The sequence below is a fragment of the Montipora foliosa genome, chromosome 2 (genome assembly GCF_036669935.1).
Source record: "Montipora foliosa isolate CH-2021 chromosome 2, ASM3666993v2, whole genome shotgun sequence".
Taxonomy (NCBI): Eukaryota; Metazoa; Cnidaria; class Anthozoa; order Scleractinia; family Acroporidae; genus Montipora; species Montipora foliosa.
Genome location: NC_090870.1, coordinates 11984396 through 12001895, shown reverse-complemented (window position 1 = coordinate 12001895; position 17500 = coordinate 11984396). Strand labels below are relative to the sequence as shown.

General features: G+C 38.3%; 3 protein-coding genes across 11 annotated transcripts in view; 2 read left to right on the top strand and 1 right to left on the bottom strand.

Annotated features, from left to right (window-relative positions):
• The window catches only part of LOC137992466 (uncharacterized), a 77189-nt gene that overhangs the window by 51871 nt on the left and 7818 nt on the right, over window positions 1–17500 (bottom strand). For 2 of the 8 annotated variants that reach the window (XM_068837816.1, XM_068837815.1), the window contains exons 1-4: window positions 6511–6787; window positions 4450–4523; window positions 3471–3540; window positions 2844–2931 (exon numbers count right to left, since the gene is read on the bottom strand). In XM_068837816.1, the coding sequence (XP_068693917.1) occupies window positions 2893–2931; window positions 3471–3540; window positions 4450–4523; window positions 6511–6594 (267 nt within the window). In that variant the 5' untranslated portion in view covers window positions 6595–6787 and the 3' untranslated portion in view covers window positions 2844–2892. Of the gene's footprint in view, window positions 1–2843; window positions 2932–3470; window positions 3541–4449; window positions 4524–6499; window positions 6793–8312; window positions 8446–9667; window positions 9782–17500 lie in introns of those variants that run through there. The other 6 variants (XR_011121692.1, XR_011121693.1, XM_068837817.1 and 3 more) reach the window with 6 other exon arrangements.
• On the top strand, window positions 1351–2787 carry LOC137992459 (histone H1-delta-like). The gene has a single exon (XM_068837806.1). It carries the CDS (start codon window positions 1375–1377, stop codon window positions 1966–1968), a length of 594 nt encoding a protein of 197 aa, XP_068693907.1. The 5' UTR covers window positions 1351–1374; the 3' UTR covers window positions 1969–2787.
• Window positions 4456–17500, top strand: part of LOC137992462 (histone H3) — a 15927-nt gene continuing 2882 nt past the window's right edge. The window contains exon 1 of one of the 2 annotated variants that reach the window (XM_068837809.1): window positions 4456–6220. The gene's annotated coding sequence lies outside the window, so the exon portion shown is untranslated. Of the gene's footprint in view, window positions 6221–16548; window positions 16687–17500 lie in introns of those variants that run through there. The other variant, XM_068837810.1, reaches the window with a different exon arrangement.

The window sequence follows — 17500 nt, the reverse complement described above, 5'->3', positions numbered from 1 at the left end:
AGAGTACGGAGAACAGGCCACTACAAAGTTTTGAGCAACATCCATTTGGACGCGGAGCGGAAATGTATATTTCACAAATTGCCGCCTTCATTTCAAGGCATAGCATATTGTGTAAGAAATACAAAAAGTGCACAATATGATCTAAATCATAAAAAGCCTACCGGTAATTTTCAAATTTCCTTTTACTATAAAATTACGAGACGTTTAATCAAACCAATGTTATGCATGTTGAAAGGAAGAAAATTTAGCGCAAAAAATATGTAAGTTAAAGCAAGGTCAAGAAATTAAAACTCTTATATTCTTACAATGTTGATGCCTCATAAATTTGATTTCTACATTCTGGCAATAAAAGTTAAAGGGAAATAAGTGATGGCCGGTCGGTTAAGTGCATTTGAAAGATAGAAAAATTAAAAAAGGGTGAACTCGATCGAAAAACGATCTGCAAAGAGATTCAGTGCTCCCCAAACATAACAGAAGACGCGAAAGGAAAAATCAAGTTGCACCTAAAGACACTAACAGTCATTGTGGTGAATTTAGCGAAAACTATAAACCGTCGAGAGTCTTGAATTCTGGTATTCTACGATGATTACCACTATAAGCGGGTGAAATAAAATTGGGTAATGACCAGCGTAAATGAATTCTTTGTCAGGCTCCGTTGCAACTGTACATGTGTTACACTGCTCTGTTTGTCCAAATGAAAACAGCTGCGCTAGACACAAGACTAAAACGAAAGTGGCCACAGACACACACACACACACACAAAAAGATATATGCCAGAAGAGTCGCCACGGCGACTTTAAGATGAAAAAACTAGATATTTGTTGATACTTAAATCTTAGAACAGATGACTCCACCGTTCACCACTTTGATCAATGGCGACCTACAAGGCTTGTCTTTTTTGTGTCATTTTCAGCGGAAAAAGGACATTTAAAATGAGCTTGACTGTGCTATTTTATTACACCTACGCGTTGAATAGAAGTGACCCTTTCAAGTTAAAGTCTATAAAACGCAGTAACACGAATTGCAAAGAAACAAATTCACTCCAAAGGGGAAAAGGTCTTCATACGCTAACAACTCTAGAACAACAAAAGCTAAAAATCTTACTCTTCCCTTCAACAAAATCTCAAGTGTTATCCATAAACATTTGGCCAAAGGGATAAACGTTAGAGTTACGCCGTTTCATTTATCAAGACTGAAATTTTAATGGCAGTTTTCTATAAAGAAGGCCGAGGGAATAAACACAACTTCGGTACACGCCATGCTAAGGTATTGTGTCCACGGCGGTCCGCATATGGTGTACTATTTAGTATGCGCGCGTTTGACAGGGAGCATTCGAGTGTTCGATTTGTTCGTAGGTATACAAGAAATTTCGAGATGTCTGATCCAGCACCAGCACCAAAGTCCCCCAAAAAGAAGGTGGCTCCAAAGCCAAAAAAACCTGCTGATCATCCACCATACTTGGATATGATCAAGGCTGCCATTTCAGCTCTGAAAGAGCGAGGTGGTTCTTCGCGCCAAGCCATCGAGAAATACATCAAGAGCAACTACAAGGTTGGAGAAGTCGGCTCACACCTTAAGATGGCTTTGAAGAGAGGTGCTGCTAGCGGGAAGCTTCTGCACACAAAAGGTGTTGGCGCTTCGGGCTCCTTCAAGTTGCCCAAGGTAGAGAAGAAGGAGAAGAAACCAAAGAAGCCAGCTGCAAAGAAACCAGTCGCCAAAGCCAAGAAGCCTGCCGCAAAGAAGCCCGCCGCGAAGAAAGCAAAGAAATCTCCGAAAAAATCCGCCGCTAAAAAGCCTGCAGCGAAGAAGGCCGCAGCCAAAAAGCCAGCTGCCAAGAAAGCCGCAGCCAAGAAGCCTGCTGCCAAGAAAGCCGCAGCCAAGAAGCCTGCTGCAAAGAAAGTGGCCAAAAAACCAGTGAAGAAACCCGCGGCTAAGAAGCCTGCCGCTAAAAAGTCATCTAAGAAGTGAAGAGCTTTGCTGTTCACTTCAATTACATAAAACGGCTCTTTTAGGAGCCACCAAATACATGAAAGCAATGACCAACAAATTAACTTGCTCGTTAACTGAAATAATTACGATGCCGTTTGAAATAATTCAAAGTTATTAATGAACTTCGGCCGGTTAGACTCAGTCTGAATGATTTCTCGGCCTCTTATTCCGAGGGGATATGGTTCTTCGCAAACTTTGCAACATAGACAACCTAGAAACACTACGGGAGGTTCCCTTGACGATCTGACCCCGAGGTGTGGATGAGTAGACTCGTACTAGTCGAATTCTGATGGACCTCATCCATAAGGTAAGGGGGGGGGGGGGGGGGTAAGAAAAAGGTTTCACATAAATTTATACCACGGGTTAATCTTTCGCCACCACCTCTCCTTCTTTCTCTATCAGATAGCAAATTCCGTACCAAATCAATGCGTGAGTAGCCCACATGTAGGCAGCTCTACTGGCGTTAACACCATGAGAGGAGTTTTGAGACCACACAGAAAATTGGTGCAATGCCAGAGTATTTTTTTCTGTAGCGATGGAGGTTTTTTGAAAGGATCTTTAATTCCAGAGCGAGTAAAGCAACTTTAAATTTCCAAACACCGTGAGTTGGTAAACTGTTCCATAACACTGCACCACTATACCTGAAACTGTTCTTAAGAAATTTGGTGTGGGGAAGCAGCAGAGCAAGTTTAACCTCAGTGTTGCAAAGAGAATAGCCAGTAATGGTGCTACGCTTGACAAATCTGTTGTGCTTGCTCTTGGAGGCAGCCTTCCCGACAGAATTAAATTAAATTAAGGAAACCAAAACTAAAGACATGTTATAAGATACAGGCAGAAGTGCATGAAAATCAAACCTTGACTGGGTGCAGATCAACTCCATACATTTCTAGCCACTCGATTTTATCAAGATACATAAACTCTGCCACTGATGGTACCATTGGTCTAAGATCAAAGAAAAACAAACATGTTCAAACAGTTTGTCGATTATCACGTAATGCCAGTATATCAAAGGTCATGAGAGTGTTTCAACACAGTATCCAACCAGCTACATGTATAAACAGTTTAAACCACAAGGCCACTGGCCAAGTGCTTGTATTGTTTCAAGGCGTATTGGGTACCCTGATCAATCATGAAAAATAATAAGTTTTTCATACAACTTCACATTAAAACAATAAATATTAAATTATACAGTGTTACATTCTTGTTATTATATGAAATTATACATATGCATAATTATTATTTTAATGGAATGCTGTACTTTATTAAGTCCAAACATATGCACATGATTTGATATAATATCCACCCAATGATCAGTTGTAAAATTAATAAATTACTACCGACTTTGGGAAGAACATACGAATAATTCTGTTGGTAGAACGATCTAAATTCTTGAAAACTCAATTTGTTTTGATCTTGCAAATGTGACAAGACTGACGTACATGTAAAGCACAGACCCAATAAAAAAAGGGCCTTTATCTTACCCAAGCTTCTCGTGAGTATGGTAGACTCCAGCGATGACAAGAAAAATAAACCACAGATTCAAAACCAGTTCTAACAATGAAAACAATGAATATCTCAGTAATCATGAGGGTATGTTTTAAATAAAAAATGTCAAAGTGCTTCAAGGAGGAGAAAACTGTTTTTTGTGGTAGTCATAATAATAAGATTTATTTAATTATACAGCTGTAGTTGTTGTTTTTTAAATTGGACAACAGAGTAAAAAATATCTCAACTATTTTGTCCAGGAGTGTAGATCATAAAAAAAGGGCAGCAGGCAATCACACTACATTTAAGGCGCACACAGAAAATTGGTGCAATGCCAGAGTGCTTTTTTTCTGTACCGAAAAATGGAAAGTGCCCAATATCCAAGTGAGTTGGTAAACTGTTCCGTTTTTAATTGGACAACAGAGTCAAAAATATCGCAACAATTTTGTCCAGGACTGTAGATCATAAAAAGGTGAAGCAGGCAATCACAACTCCTGTATACTTGGGCAGGTACAAGGTCACAAGTCACTGTCCCACCAACACTGAACCAACCTTGAACGCAAAAGCTAGTACCTTAGGACTAAACATCCTTTTTAGCCACAGTGTTAACATTTTTAGGTTAGACCTACATGTAGTACTGAAAATTATGGACAATGTAAATACTCACTTAGCGGTAAAGAATAAAACAAGGATTTCTCCGACAAGATGTGCTAAAATGTGCATGTATGGCAAGCCATAGTATGTAGTATTTGATTGGCTGGGGAGAAATGGCTGCATGTGTCACCAATTGGTTCAAATAAAGGGAGGTGGGAAAAAATGCACATGTTGATCGGATGTGCAAGCAAAAACGAACAGTTGGCACCAATCAGTGACACACAAAGTTTTAAGGTTTATTGCATGACTAAATGGTTTATCTAGCTAAAATTAAAGGAGAACATGGTCAATGTAACAATAAGTATTAAACAATAATGTTACCTGGTTAGGAAGAAACCTAAATTCAGACACACAACCCAGAGTATGTTCCTTAGGATCACATTCTCCAAGCTCCACTGGAAAAAGAAAAAACGTAAGTTAAATTCTCTGGGAACAAAAAGAACTGTTGTTTACACATAATGTTAGATTGTGGATTACAATGTGGATTTTGTGAGAGGGCAAAATAAATTTCCTTTAGCAGTTTTCTTGGGTGGAACCATTGTGGGATTGCTTGGCCAATTTTATGACAGAACAGAAAGAACATGATACTATACGACATTGTGTATGTTACAGGTTGAATTAAAATTCAGGTTAATTATAATTTCAACCTAGATTGATTTTTTCAGCCGAGGTCAAATTTTTTCAACCTAGGGTTATTATGAACAGTCTAAAAAAAGTGGGATGTAATTACAAAATGGGGCCTGGATTTTTAGTGGGGATAAAAAGGAAAATAATAATGAAAACACCCTCCTTCATCTTTCCCTTGCCTTCCATTATTCTCCAACTTACCATCTCTCCCTGTCCTTCCCTTTTTCCTTACTGTCCTTACATTACTACTAACAGACTGTGCCACTTACTGTATTTATTCACTTATAAGACACACCATTTTTTTACGAGAAAATATGCTTATTCGATCAAAATCTGCTAACAACACGGGGTGCGTCTTGTAGCAGAGTATTTTCGTGCAACAAAATATAACTTTTCCAAATTTCCCTAATAATTAATGCTAAACTGAAATAAGTATGTAAATAAATACTAGTAAATGAAGAAACAAAAGACAAACAACGTTGATCATTGACTTTATCTGATTTGTTGGTTCTAAAAAGAACTGGGGTGGCTCTGAAAAGAACCGTTTGTTTGAAAGCTCGGCTGAGCTCAGCTACTCGTCATCCTCAGCATCGTTGTCTGTCTCAAACTCATTGTCAATCGGCTCTTCTGCATCTTCTGCTTCTTCTTCCTCGTCGTCCCAAACCACATCATCTTCAGTTCTATCGAGAGCATTGCTGATGCCACAGGACTTGAAAGATCTCATATTCGCAAGCAATTTCACGATTGCTGTTCACGGCTTCCGCTTCTGCTACGACCTTCAACTTGAAGTTTAGATCATAGGAATTACGACAAGTGCTTGGCATAATTACTGAAAATTTACGGACACTGAACGAATGCTGAAAGATTAAGATGAGTTTTGCAACTGATGAATGAAAGATCTATCAGATGAGTATTGTTTATAAACGTGAAAACAGATCAATTGGTATTCATAACTTAAAACACTGTTTCCTGAGAAGGATGGCTTGAGTGAATTAGAAAGTGTGACTTTTATGCTATAATTTGTCCATGTGTGACTGTAATGTGTGACCATTTGTAATGTGCGACTTTTTCGCTTTTATTTTGAGAATGAAAGCACCGTAATTAGTAACTTTTGGAAGCAAATTGTTGTAAGTACAGCAAACATGGTCAACAAAATTTCCCGTACTTCTGGGTGTGCTTTATAACAGGGTATTTAGGTGAAATTTTCATTTTGCTTACTTGTCACAATCGTCTTCGAAAGTTTGGGGTGTGTTTTACATGTATAACCGAGTGCGCCTTATAAGTGAATAAATACAAATAAAATAATAAATATGAATAAAATTTCAGCTCATCCACACAGTAATACACTGTATAAAGCTGTCAATGGAACTTTATGAAGAAGTTAAAGGGTGGCTCAATTTATCTGAAGAAGAATAACAATGCTCTGGGTCTCCAGTGCAACAAAAGCAAAAACTGTTTGCAAGAGGTGGGGTCTTGATTCTTTCCCCCTTTTCGTCAAATACTGTACGACAAGGCATCATTTCTAGTCATGATAACAAACTGATTTTCCCTGCAAACACAACATTTGCATTTGTGAAAAAAGGATGGTGTTACGGGCAAATAGAACAACAAAAGATGACCTTAATTTTCAGTTTAATCAAATAAAAGAACTCATCACCAAACCATGGGTGACATCATCATCTTGGAGAAATGGCCTGTAAAAAAACATAACCAAGTAGGAGTGTAAAACTATTGTGTCCCACACCAAATGCTAACCATTGAAGTGACTTGTGTCTTTGTTGCATCATTTCCAAGTCCAACGCAAAAAGAAACTATTGTCATATCCCCTTGCCACGCCATCTCATTGTGTTATATGTACGTGCTGCTTAAATGTCCGAACTTTCGAGGTTTCTTTACATGAAAAGTCATATGACACTACAGGCTGCTTTCATCACTAGCCGTTTAGCCTATTGTAATGGACTTTTGTATGGCATTCCTAACTCGCAAATAGTTAAATTGCAACGCATGCAGAATTTTGCGGCTAGACTTGTAGTGAACTTAAGAAAGTACTCGCATATTTCTCCCGCGCTGTATGAACTTCATTGGTTACCAGTACAACATCGTGTTCAATTTAAAAATCTTAATTTTAACATTTAAAGCTATTCATGGATTGGTGCCCAAGTATATCATAGAATTAACTAACATTAAGCCTAGATGGATATATAATCTTACATAAAATCAAAGTTTATTGTTAGACCCTTCTAAAGGAAAAATGCTTGTCACTTTAGGTGATAGATCTTTCTCTGCAGCCGCTCCATATTTATGGAATAGTTTGCCGGCTGAATTACGGTACACGATATTCAGTCATAAGCTATTTTTAAATGTAAGCTGAAAACTTACTTATTTTGTGTAGCTTTTAAAGCATATCCTGCTTGATATTCACTCTCATTAGTACTGCTAATTAAGTTTATTATTATAAATATTCTATTTTTATACATGTACGGTAATTAGTTTTACTAATTTGAATTTTATTGTAGTATTTTAAGTTATAAAGCGCTGTTGATCAGTGAATGTAAATAAAATAGTGCTCTAGAAGTTATTAAATTATTATTATTATAATGATGATGATGATGATGATGATTATTATTATTATTATCATCAATAAACAATGTCCTTCTAAAAAGCTCTGAGAAAGAAAAGTAGGATTGGTTATTATGCACAGTATACCTAATCCCATTTAAAATCATTTCCTAGACTTAAAAACCATTGGGGTTTTATAAAATACTCATGAAAAATTTAAGCAACACTAAGTTCATCCACTCACCTCTAAGACCAATGTACTTACCAATATATTACATATACTTGCTAACAATTGATAAGTTTTTGTCGATGTTTAAATAAATTAAATAAAATTGAAATTAAATTAACCTGAATTTAATTTTAACTGTAACATGTACTGTTTTCAATCAGAATTTTATGTACCAGTCAAAGTGAAGCTTCAACACCCCCCCCCCCCCCCTCCCACCGGGCATTTGAATTTTTTGACATTTTTTGTTCAAATGCCCCCTTCCCTGGGCCAAACAGCTGTTCAAATGCCTTATCATAGGTCCATTTCAGATGATCAAATGCCCCCACCCTCGGAAAAATTACCAGATTTTAATAAACTGAATGCATTGGTTTTACGGAGTTTCATGCAACGACACAAATACATTCCATACATTCATTCCATTATTTATACACCTACATGTCAATTGTCGCAAATGTATTAAAATATTCATAAATACACCGGGTCGGTCAAAGCAATAGACCTTATTCATAAATGGCGGTCAATTTATAATTCTTTTGTCGAAGTGCAAATTAGCCTACCAAGCCTCGATACCATACAGTGAATTGAAAAGAATTCTTGCTCTAAAATGAGGCTTGGTAGGCTAATTTGCACGTGGACAAAAGAATTATAAATGTGACCGCCATTTATGAATAAGGTCTATTGACTTCTCGTCGGTATTGTATTGAATTATTGTTTATATTAATTTAATATATTTATATATTCAAAGATAATATAAATTGGTTCTTAATACCTTCAAATACGGAACAAAGTTTGTGTAGGCCTTTGCTTTTTCAACCAATCAGCTACGAATTCGGAATCTTTACCTTCGACTGCACCTAAGTTTGTCTCCGCCATGATTTATTAACCCACGTGGAAAGGTAACATGAAATCGACGCTAGCGACCAAATTCCCCACCCCCTATGAGTGGTGATCAAATGCCCCGCCCCCGGGAAGACTAAGATGACCAAATTCCCTGCCCCCGGGCAGGAAAAGGAGTCAAATGCCCGGGGTATGCCGGAGAAGGGGGATGTCGAAGCTTTAATTTGACTGGTTCATTAGTAGGCGGCAAAAACCTAAGGAGCCAAAGTTGGTGGGAATACCCGTTGGTGGTGCAGAGTAATTATTATAACGATGGCTGGGTATAGTATTTTGCGGTCCATTTACCTGGCTAACTCCTTTAAGAGACCCCTTTGCTACCCTCCCGCATGAATATTCTTGAGGCTATCGCTCAATGTGCTTTTCTTCGCCCGTGCGATACAAACTCACAATTCCTCTTATAATACCCATGTCCGACTCTGGTTATGAGCGGCATACAACTGCTTCGACAGCTAAAAACATGATGTGAGCAAAAAGCAAACTGAAAGCTGAACAGACTCGAGGCAATCTGGTCAATTAAATGTCTTGTCTGGTCTTATCTCCCCGTCAATTTGCTTTGAAAACTGACCCATCTCGGCCTAAAAGCGCTTTCTGTTCAAATATGCGTCTTTTCGCGGCTACCCGTGATGCATTTTGCCAAGTTTTAACGACAATTTGAACGTATCAACACTAATTTACTTTTCTTCCTTCCGGTCCTCTTTTTCTTGATTTAAAATAGAAGGCCAAAACTGTAAAAAGGAGGTAGCTTCAAAGACGAGTAACATAATTTGGTCAAGTTCCTTACCCAGGCAGGTGGGGGGAGGGGAGGGGGAGGAGGCCCTTGTCCCTTAAATATTTGCTCGTGTTCCCTTGTTGAATGTTCTATTATGTCGTGCTTGTGTTTCATTGGCTCTGAAAAGCCCCTACGGGGAGTGGTCAATTGAGTATGTATGTAAACTTGTTGCCAGCTTTTTGATCCCTAAAATTGTTTTGTTCCCTTGTTTCCTAAAATATTTTGACATTGTTCCGCCTTTCCCCAGTTCAAATCATCCATGTTCTTTTCTTCACCCAAACCCATGGGAGGACATCACTTGTATATCTTTTTTACCATTCATCGTTTTGCGGCTTCCGTCTTTTGCACAGAGTATTTGGCCTTTTGACTGTAGAAAAGGACTGAAATGTTGATCCTGTTAAATCAATGAATGAAGAAATAGATGAAAGGGAGAAGTGATCCTCGTACTTACCTGGACAATTTAACAGACAGTCTCTGTAATTTTGTGCCTTTGGTATTACAGGAAATAAATTTATACAATAGCCATTCTCTCCAACTTTATTCTGCCGCACCTGTGAGGGCACATCTTCTGTCTTGGAAGGTAAAAAACCCAAAATTGCACATCATGAATACTTTTCATCGTTTTGAAAAACCTTTAAAGTGGTACTACGACCAAAGAAATTTTTTTTTTTCCTTTGGATTTCAAAACTATGTTAACTAAACACTAACTCACCCAAGTTTTAAGTTCTGATTTTAACAAGACACCTGTTTATTTTAGCTGGAATTTTCTTATCTATTGGTCCGCCATTACCAACTTTAAAATCTTGAGAGAGCTGGGTCGAGGAGAAAATGACGTCAAACTCTCACTAGTTTAAGGATGCAATGCGTGTGTACGCGGCCTAATTAATATGCAGCACGGGAGTTTCGGGCTTTCAAACTTTTCAACCCGTGTTTTGCATATATAATAAATTGCGTTTACACGCTGAAATTTTAAGCTAGTGAGTAAATGACGTCATTTTCTCTAGATCCAACCCTCTGAGGTCCAATCGGCCAGTTTTGAACGTGAGTAATGGCGGACCATGAAATCCAAAACTTACACTCAAAATAAACAGCCTTTGGATAAAACTCAAAGCTCAAAATTTTGCCAGTTAGGTGTTAAGCGAACACGCTTTCAAAATCTGAAGAAAAAAAGGAAATGATTTTTTGATCATAGTACCACTTTAAATTTCTCTCCATCTTGCATTGGTTACCCATGATGCACTCAAGAGCGTGAAGTCGTCGGGATAGTTACAACGAACGTCTTCATCCATAACCCGCAGTTCAAATATGTACATTTAATTGGTACTAAGAAAACACGTGGATATCGGGTAAAAAACCGAGTGTTTCATTGCAGAAGTCGTACCTACGACCTCCCCGATTTCCAGTTCGTAAGCCGGACTTCACTGAACCATTGCAGTCTCGAACACAAGGCCAATCAACTTGATTAATTCATCGAGGTCTTGCATTAACTTATCTATTCTACTAGAATTCCCGCAACTTATCTATTCTACTAGGATTCCCGCAAAAAGTCATTCAGTTGCAGGAGTCGAGCCGACGACCTTCTGAAGGCCCACCACTGAGCTATAAGAGAATGGTAAAAGCTTGACCATCACACTATCCTCGTCTGATTAATAAATTTGTCCAACTGTTGGTAAATCATTGCACCGGCATCGCAGGGGGGTCATGGGTTCGAATCCCGTTAGAGCCACCTGAATTTTTCAGGTGTTTATAATTAGAGACAATTGCTTAATTTGTCCAGATACGGTTCCCTCCTACAAGAGTTCTCTTTTCCTGTGCATCCGCTGGGCTGACGAACACAGGAAAAAAAGACTTCTGCCATGGGTCGAAACTCACTGTGTTGAGCATGCGCGGCGGTTACTCAGCAACCGAACCGTCACGTGATACTTCATGTTAAGTGGGCTAACTTAATAACAGCGGAATAGACCAATTTCGATATATCAAAATTCAGTCCAAAACAAAAGGCATCACCTCGAGGCTCTGGGGAATAAACTCATACAAATCCTTATATTTATTCCCCAGAGCCTCGAGATGATGTCTTTTGTTTTAGACTGAATTTTAATATATCGAAATTGGGCTATTACTGTAAAGGAATGCACGAGACACAGAGGTTTGAACAGTGCAGTCCAACGTTGTGGGCGGCGGTTGGATTCACTGGCGAAAAATGTCTGCGCATGAGTCGCGCGATATGCCACGTGACGCGTTTCCGGGACTATCATTGGCTCTCGTGAAAATAACACTCCCGAGAAGAACAAAATAATGGCTGCCGTTTGAGAATCGGTATCTTGTTGGTTTCCGTTCTTTTTAGAGCGATCAAGGCTAGTTTTAACGCCAGTTTCAAGTGGAATGTATTCTTAGAGAACGTCTATGTTGTGTAAGTCGTTTGAAAGTCCAATCCAACCAGCATCCTCGGAAATTTTGCTCCTGGAAAATTTTCTTTCGTGAGAAAAGAGCTGCGAAACAGGTGAGTTTTTTGCGCAATTTTTAATGTGGAAAGTTTGTTGCCACCGGGTACAAAAAGTTACTGTAATGTGCAGAAAGGAGGATTCCTAAGGTTTCCGTTCATGTGTGAATTGGCTTGTACCAGGTGGCAGGGAAATGGCAATATTGTTCAACGTAAAGATTATTTTTTTCTGCGTTACACCTTACGATCGGCACCTCCACATGAATGATCAATGATTCGATCAGATATGAATTTGATTTTGAATGTGATTGTCTCATTGGGAACGTAACCCTAGTATCAAATATTTTAAATAGCTGCTTTTAAGGTCATTTATATTCCCTTTTCTGGTGAAGGTCTAAGTTATTATACTTTTTAGCAGTCACAACTCAACGATCCTTGCGTTCAAGTAGTTACCAAGTTATGGATTTGCAATCAATTTTAGTTTAAAATCAAAATCAAATCCATGTTAGTTAAAATAATGTTTGGAAGAACAAAAGTGTAGGTACAGATGTATATAGGTATCTATAGATTGAGCTTTTTTTTACTATTGTTTTCTGGAAGCATTAATGATGTAATTTTGGTTTTAGGGGACTGTCATGTGTTGTTGGATCAAGGAAATTCTGTTTTGAGTCAAGTATGGTTGACAGTGGATAGTTGTTCCTGAAAAGGCTGAAAGGAAGCTTTATTGCCTTGGACTTTTTTGGTTACACCCCACATGTTTGTTCTTTTCTTACATGGCAAAATTTATTAATGTATTATGTGATTTGGAGCTGCGCTGCGCAGCTAGAAACAGTGTCCCATGCATAAGGTCTCATTGGGGTTGATGGCAGTAAAAAATAATAGGTAAAAAATATGTTTAGAGTTTTTATCATAACTTCTCATCTTGGTCCTGCTGGACTTCAAACATGCTCTACCATTTTGCACAAGGAACTTGTCAATCAACCGTTACCTTTTGGTGTATATTTGCAATATGATATTTTTGGATAGCAGTTGATTTATTTTTCTTATCCCTTATGTTTAGATATCCTATGTCTGTCACATAGTTAGTTTTAAGCTTTTATTTCCTGTAGCGTATCTTTATTATAGTTAGCACATGACCCCACAAGCATGTGTTATTGCTTTAATATTGATTGTGTTTGAATAAAGGATATTGTTGTCTTGTCTTGTAGATAATGCAAAACAGCCTCAGTTGTATTTGCATTATTTCTGAATGTTACTTTTAAAGGGCAAACCATTAAAATGTGTACAAAGTTTGTAAGAGTTCAGGAAAAATATTCAAAATATTCATTGATTTGAAGTTCCTGAAGCAGGTAAATCTTGAAGAGTTTACGCAACCATATTTGGAATATACGGCATTTCTTTTTGGGAATGTTCAAGTCCACAGAATTCATTTTCTTTATGTTGAGAAGTACTGTAAGACCGTTGACTCCATGGGGTTCCCCATTGACGAGTAAAATCGTCTGGTGTTAGACAGAGCAAAATACTCTGGCTTTAGACAGAGTAAATGGCCGTTTTAGGGGTGAAAGGGTTAAAGTGCAATCATTACTTTGACTTTCTTTCTTCAATTGAACCAATACAAAGTGACTAATCATCACCTCCACCATTGCTATACAACGGCTTTGGCTTTTAGAACAAAGTATCAAAGTTGAAGCTGGTGGCTCAAGGAGTAAACTTTGCAAAAAAGTTAGGTTAAAAATACTTTTATGGTATTTGAGTATTTTTGTAGAACAAATTTGCATACTATCGTTAAAGTCATTAAATCAATGAGAATCCAAACATGAGGATGCAGTTTGCTCAGGAGGGGTCTTTTTTTTTTTTTAAACAACCCTTAAAGGTAACAGAATCTTGTTTTCTGGATGTAGGCTAAAGAAATCTGACCCCTTAGGGGAACCAGTTCTAAATTGACAAATGACTGGCATTTTATAATTTACAAGTAAAAGCTATTTGCTCGCTTACCAAATTTTTCTACAGTTCCATTCATTTTTCAGATTGATAGCCTTAAATGTACTGCGGCAACTCTGCCAGCTGTTTGGTCTCAGTATCATAAGCAGTACCCCCTTGGGGTAGTTTGTACACTTCTCCACCATTGTTTACCCTATCCAGGGACTAAAGCAAGGATGGAAATTGATTTACAGCAATTGCTCAATTGCTAAAAATTCATTGCATCTAATGTTGAAATATTTTTCACATATGAGTTTTAAGTACCGGTATTTATGAGTCAATGAGTCATGAGTCAATGAGTTAGTGCAGTTACCCTAACCCATAAAATAAAACCTAAAATTTCAGAGAGTGCTTAGGCCTAATCACTGAAACGAGGGCTTAGGCTTGATCAATAAATTATTGCTATATTGACTGTGAGTCTCATTGACTCATGACTCATTGACTAATTGACTCATAAATCATGGGACCTCTTTACATATGGAAAGGTAACAGGAGTTATTTCTGTGAAGTCTTATCCAGAAAACTGCAACATGGGATTACTTCCCTTTCAAATGTAGCTTTGTATGCTTTTGCTCGATGTCTTTGAACGATTATTACGGAAATATGGAGTGATGCTTTTTCTAAAAGTTAAATCTAATGCAAGGGGATTAAAATTATTGAAGCAGCTGTGTTGCAACCAGAGTCCGCAAAGAGAGGTTAGATAATTTGTTGTACTGGAAGTACTTAGTAGGCCAGCGTGAAATTTGTGAAAAGTTTTGGAAGGTGGCACTGAATCACCTTCAACAAGTTTTCTAAAGTTTGAAAATACCTAATTTTATATCCTCCTGCTGTTTTATTGCTGGAAGATAAAATCAATTCCTGATTAAGTATTTTTGTTGTCACATTAACCCATTACAATGTGGTGAAAGCGTATTATTAGCCGTGAAGTAATATTTTATTACAGTAAAATTCTCCCTGCTAGTAAGCTGGACTTCTGAATCAAATTATTGTTGTTTTGGCTATTCAGAGTTAACCTAATATATGTTTATTTCTATAATTTGGAGGAAACCAAACAATTGGCATTTTGCTTGGAACAACTATAACAAAATATAATTGCAACTAAAAGGTTTCCTTCTAGTGTGCTCAGTATGAAGTGCTATATGACAATGTTATTATTACTGCTAAATTCACTTTAAAATTTATTTTTGAACGACTGAAACACATTTCTTAATTTTCCCCTCGGTCGTAATAAACTTTCCGCAATGGACCACTTGAATGGCAATTTTAACAACTTAATTTTGAAAAAAAAGCGAAAATCTTAACATTTCCTGTTAGATGCGGGACCCCGCGGAAACAGTGTGTAACTATTTAGTTGGAAGAGAAACCATTTGGAAATTTAGTGGTATATTTTTTGTTCCACTTTTAAAAGATAAACGCATGAATTGAAATCAAGATGGTAATCCATTAGCTGGTAAGCTCCACAAACGAATTTCCACTCGAACACTAGCAACGGAGACTCGCGTTGACCTTGAAATTTTTAAAGAAATTTCCCTCGTAGCCCTGTTGGCTTAAAAGAGAATCTTGCTGGCATAGAAACGCACTATGCAGTCAACATTCGTCCGTTTTACTGGCCTGAAAAAGGGTCTTTTTTTGTCGACGGAGCTCTAATAAAATTGATCTAATAAACATCGAATGGCAGCCATGTTTGATTTGAGGTATTGAAGTCACATGACAAGGCCTCGACCAATCAGACATTTTTCGCCAGTGAAGCGGTTGGATCAAAGCGAGTTTCGACGCATGGCAACTGCCTCTTTTTCCGTACAACGCAAAAATAAAAGAGAGACCTCAGCTAGCAGGAACAGATAAGTGCGAGGATCGTTTCTTTCTTTTCTCTAGAACCCCCACTTCAAATGTAAACACATACTTGAAATTATCTTTTACCTGACGTTTCGTATTCTTCTGCAATTGGAGTTTAAATATACAGGATCACTAACTTACTAACTATTAACTGTTAAGCAACAAAAGAGGAGACAAATTACTTAATAGTTAATAAGTTAGTGATCCTGTATATTTAAACTCCAATTTTGTATTAACCGTCACTTCTGAAGATGTATGCAGAAGCATACGAAACGTCAAGTAAAAGATAATTTTAAGTATGCGTTTATGTCGGATGTTTGTCACCGCTGTTTGTGTGTTATTTCAAATGTAAGCATTTCCTTAAAATTTACTTAGTAGCTCCATCCGTTACTAGGAAAGCTGTCCAATTAACTGTGGATTTTTCTAAGGCGGAAAACCATGTTTAGTTTTAATTCCTTTCTGACACAACTGTAACTGGCAACAGGGGGTTTTAAGGAATTTAATTTTCTGTTTATTATTACCTTCGCTTTGGTTGAATTCAATTCTGCTTCAGTTTAAATTACACGTATAGTGGTCTTTAGTCTATTTGTACTGCGTAATAGAATAAAATTTAAAAGCTGGGAGGATCATCGCAGTTAGTTTTTATTGTACTTTTTATTTATTTTTTATTAACTTTGCCAGTGAAGCTGGCAGAGCGCCACAACATGCGGCAATTACTGTGGCCCCTTTTTTACCCTCCCAACGATGATACCCAACAGAAGACAGACCACAACATCGGGAACTACATGCCCTACTCTTAAAGACAAGTGTGTGGGTCCTTTTTACGTCAAACAGGATTATGAACATTGAAGGGTTGTGAGACGGGACCTCCGGCTTATCGTCCTTATCCGAGAAGACTAGAAAAGTCTAACCGTTTGCAGATGTAGTTGTTACAAATGCAGCACTGAAGTCTTTCTCCTCACTTATTTTAAGACCCTGAGTGTTGGTCCGGCCGGAGTTGAACTCACGACTTCCCGCGTGACAGTCCGGTGCTCAACCGAGCCACCGGTGCGCGGCTGAGCAATTTCGGCAGTGGCAAAGGACTAAGCCCGAAAAAATCCAAGCTCTCAGACGGGATTCGAACCCATGACCACGCGATTGCGCTGCCCTTGTTTTACCGACAGAGCTGTCAAGCGTTGGGAGCTCAGCTCCTTGTATCGAATTGCGCGTGCGTCTAATTACGTAAGTGCAACTGGTCGCTTCTGTGCCATGTTTCTTTTGAAATGTAAGTTTTTATATTCTTCAGATGAAGTGACGGTGAACAAGATTGATAACTTAGTGTAATCTCGCTATAAACAAACTACCGCGAGCTTAACATCTTCTGTTCCCACGGCTTGCTCCCGTCTGACCTTGTAGCTCAGTCGGTGGAGCAGCGGTGACCTAACCCGAGGGTTGTGGGTTCAATTCCCACCCTCGTCAGAGTTTTTCTGTCCTTGTGTGGGCCCATTTCCACTAGTAGGGCTAACGCTCACATGGTTCATATGGGGTAGAAACCTAGCACTTCACATTACACTCTAATCAGTGAAGTCTATTTACATTTTTTACAATTTGGGCGATTTTTAAATCTGGAACTTAGTTATCTGTTCGATACCAGGGAGCCAAGGTGAAAGACACAAAGCAAAACTCTCTTAATAAGGGAGGGGGTTTCGGGGAGATAATCTGCTGGTTCAATTTTCCCTTCCAGGGCCGTTTTCCGCTATCGCTATCGAGCTGAAACGTGCCGTACGTTTTCAATAAAAGCATAAAGGTTTTTGATCAAGGAGCTACAGTTTATCAAGGCTACAAAAGTCTAGTTGCCACCGCACCGAAGCGTCTGACAGAATGCTTGAAATCTTTCCTCTGAATACGGTCTACGTTCACTTGTTGGCTTGAACCAAATCGGTATCCCCGCCGAGAAAAAGGGGTGGGATTTATATTTAAGTTGTTTTAAAATACATTGCGAGGCAGATGCACTTACACCGTTGCGTATCATATGACATCAACTTTGATATGCGCA

What these genes read in the sequence shown, in the direction of transcription:
- LOC137992459 (XM_068837806.1), top strand. Translation starts at nt 1,375, where the DNA reads ATGTCTGATCCAGCACCAGCACCAAAGTCCCCCAAAAAGAAGGTGGCT.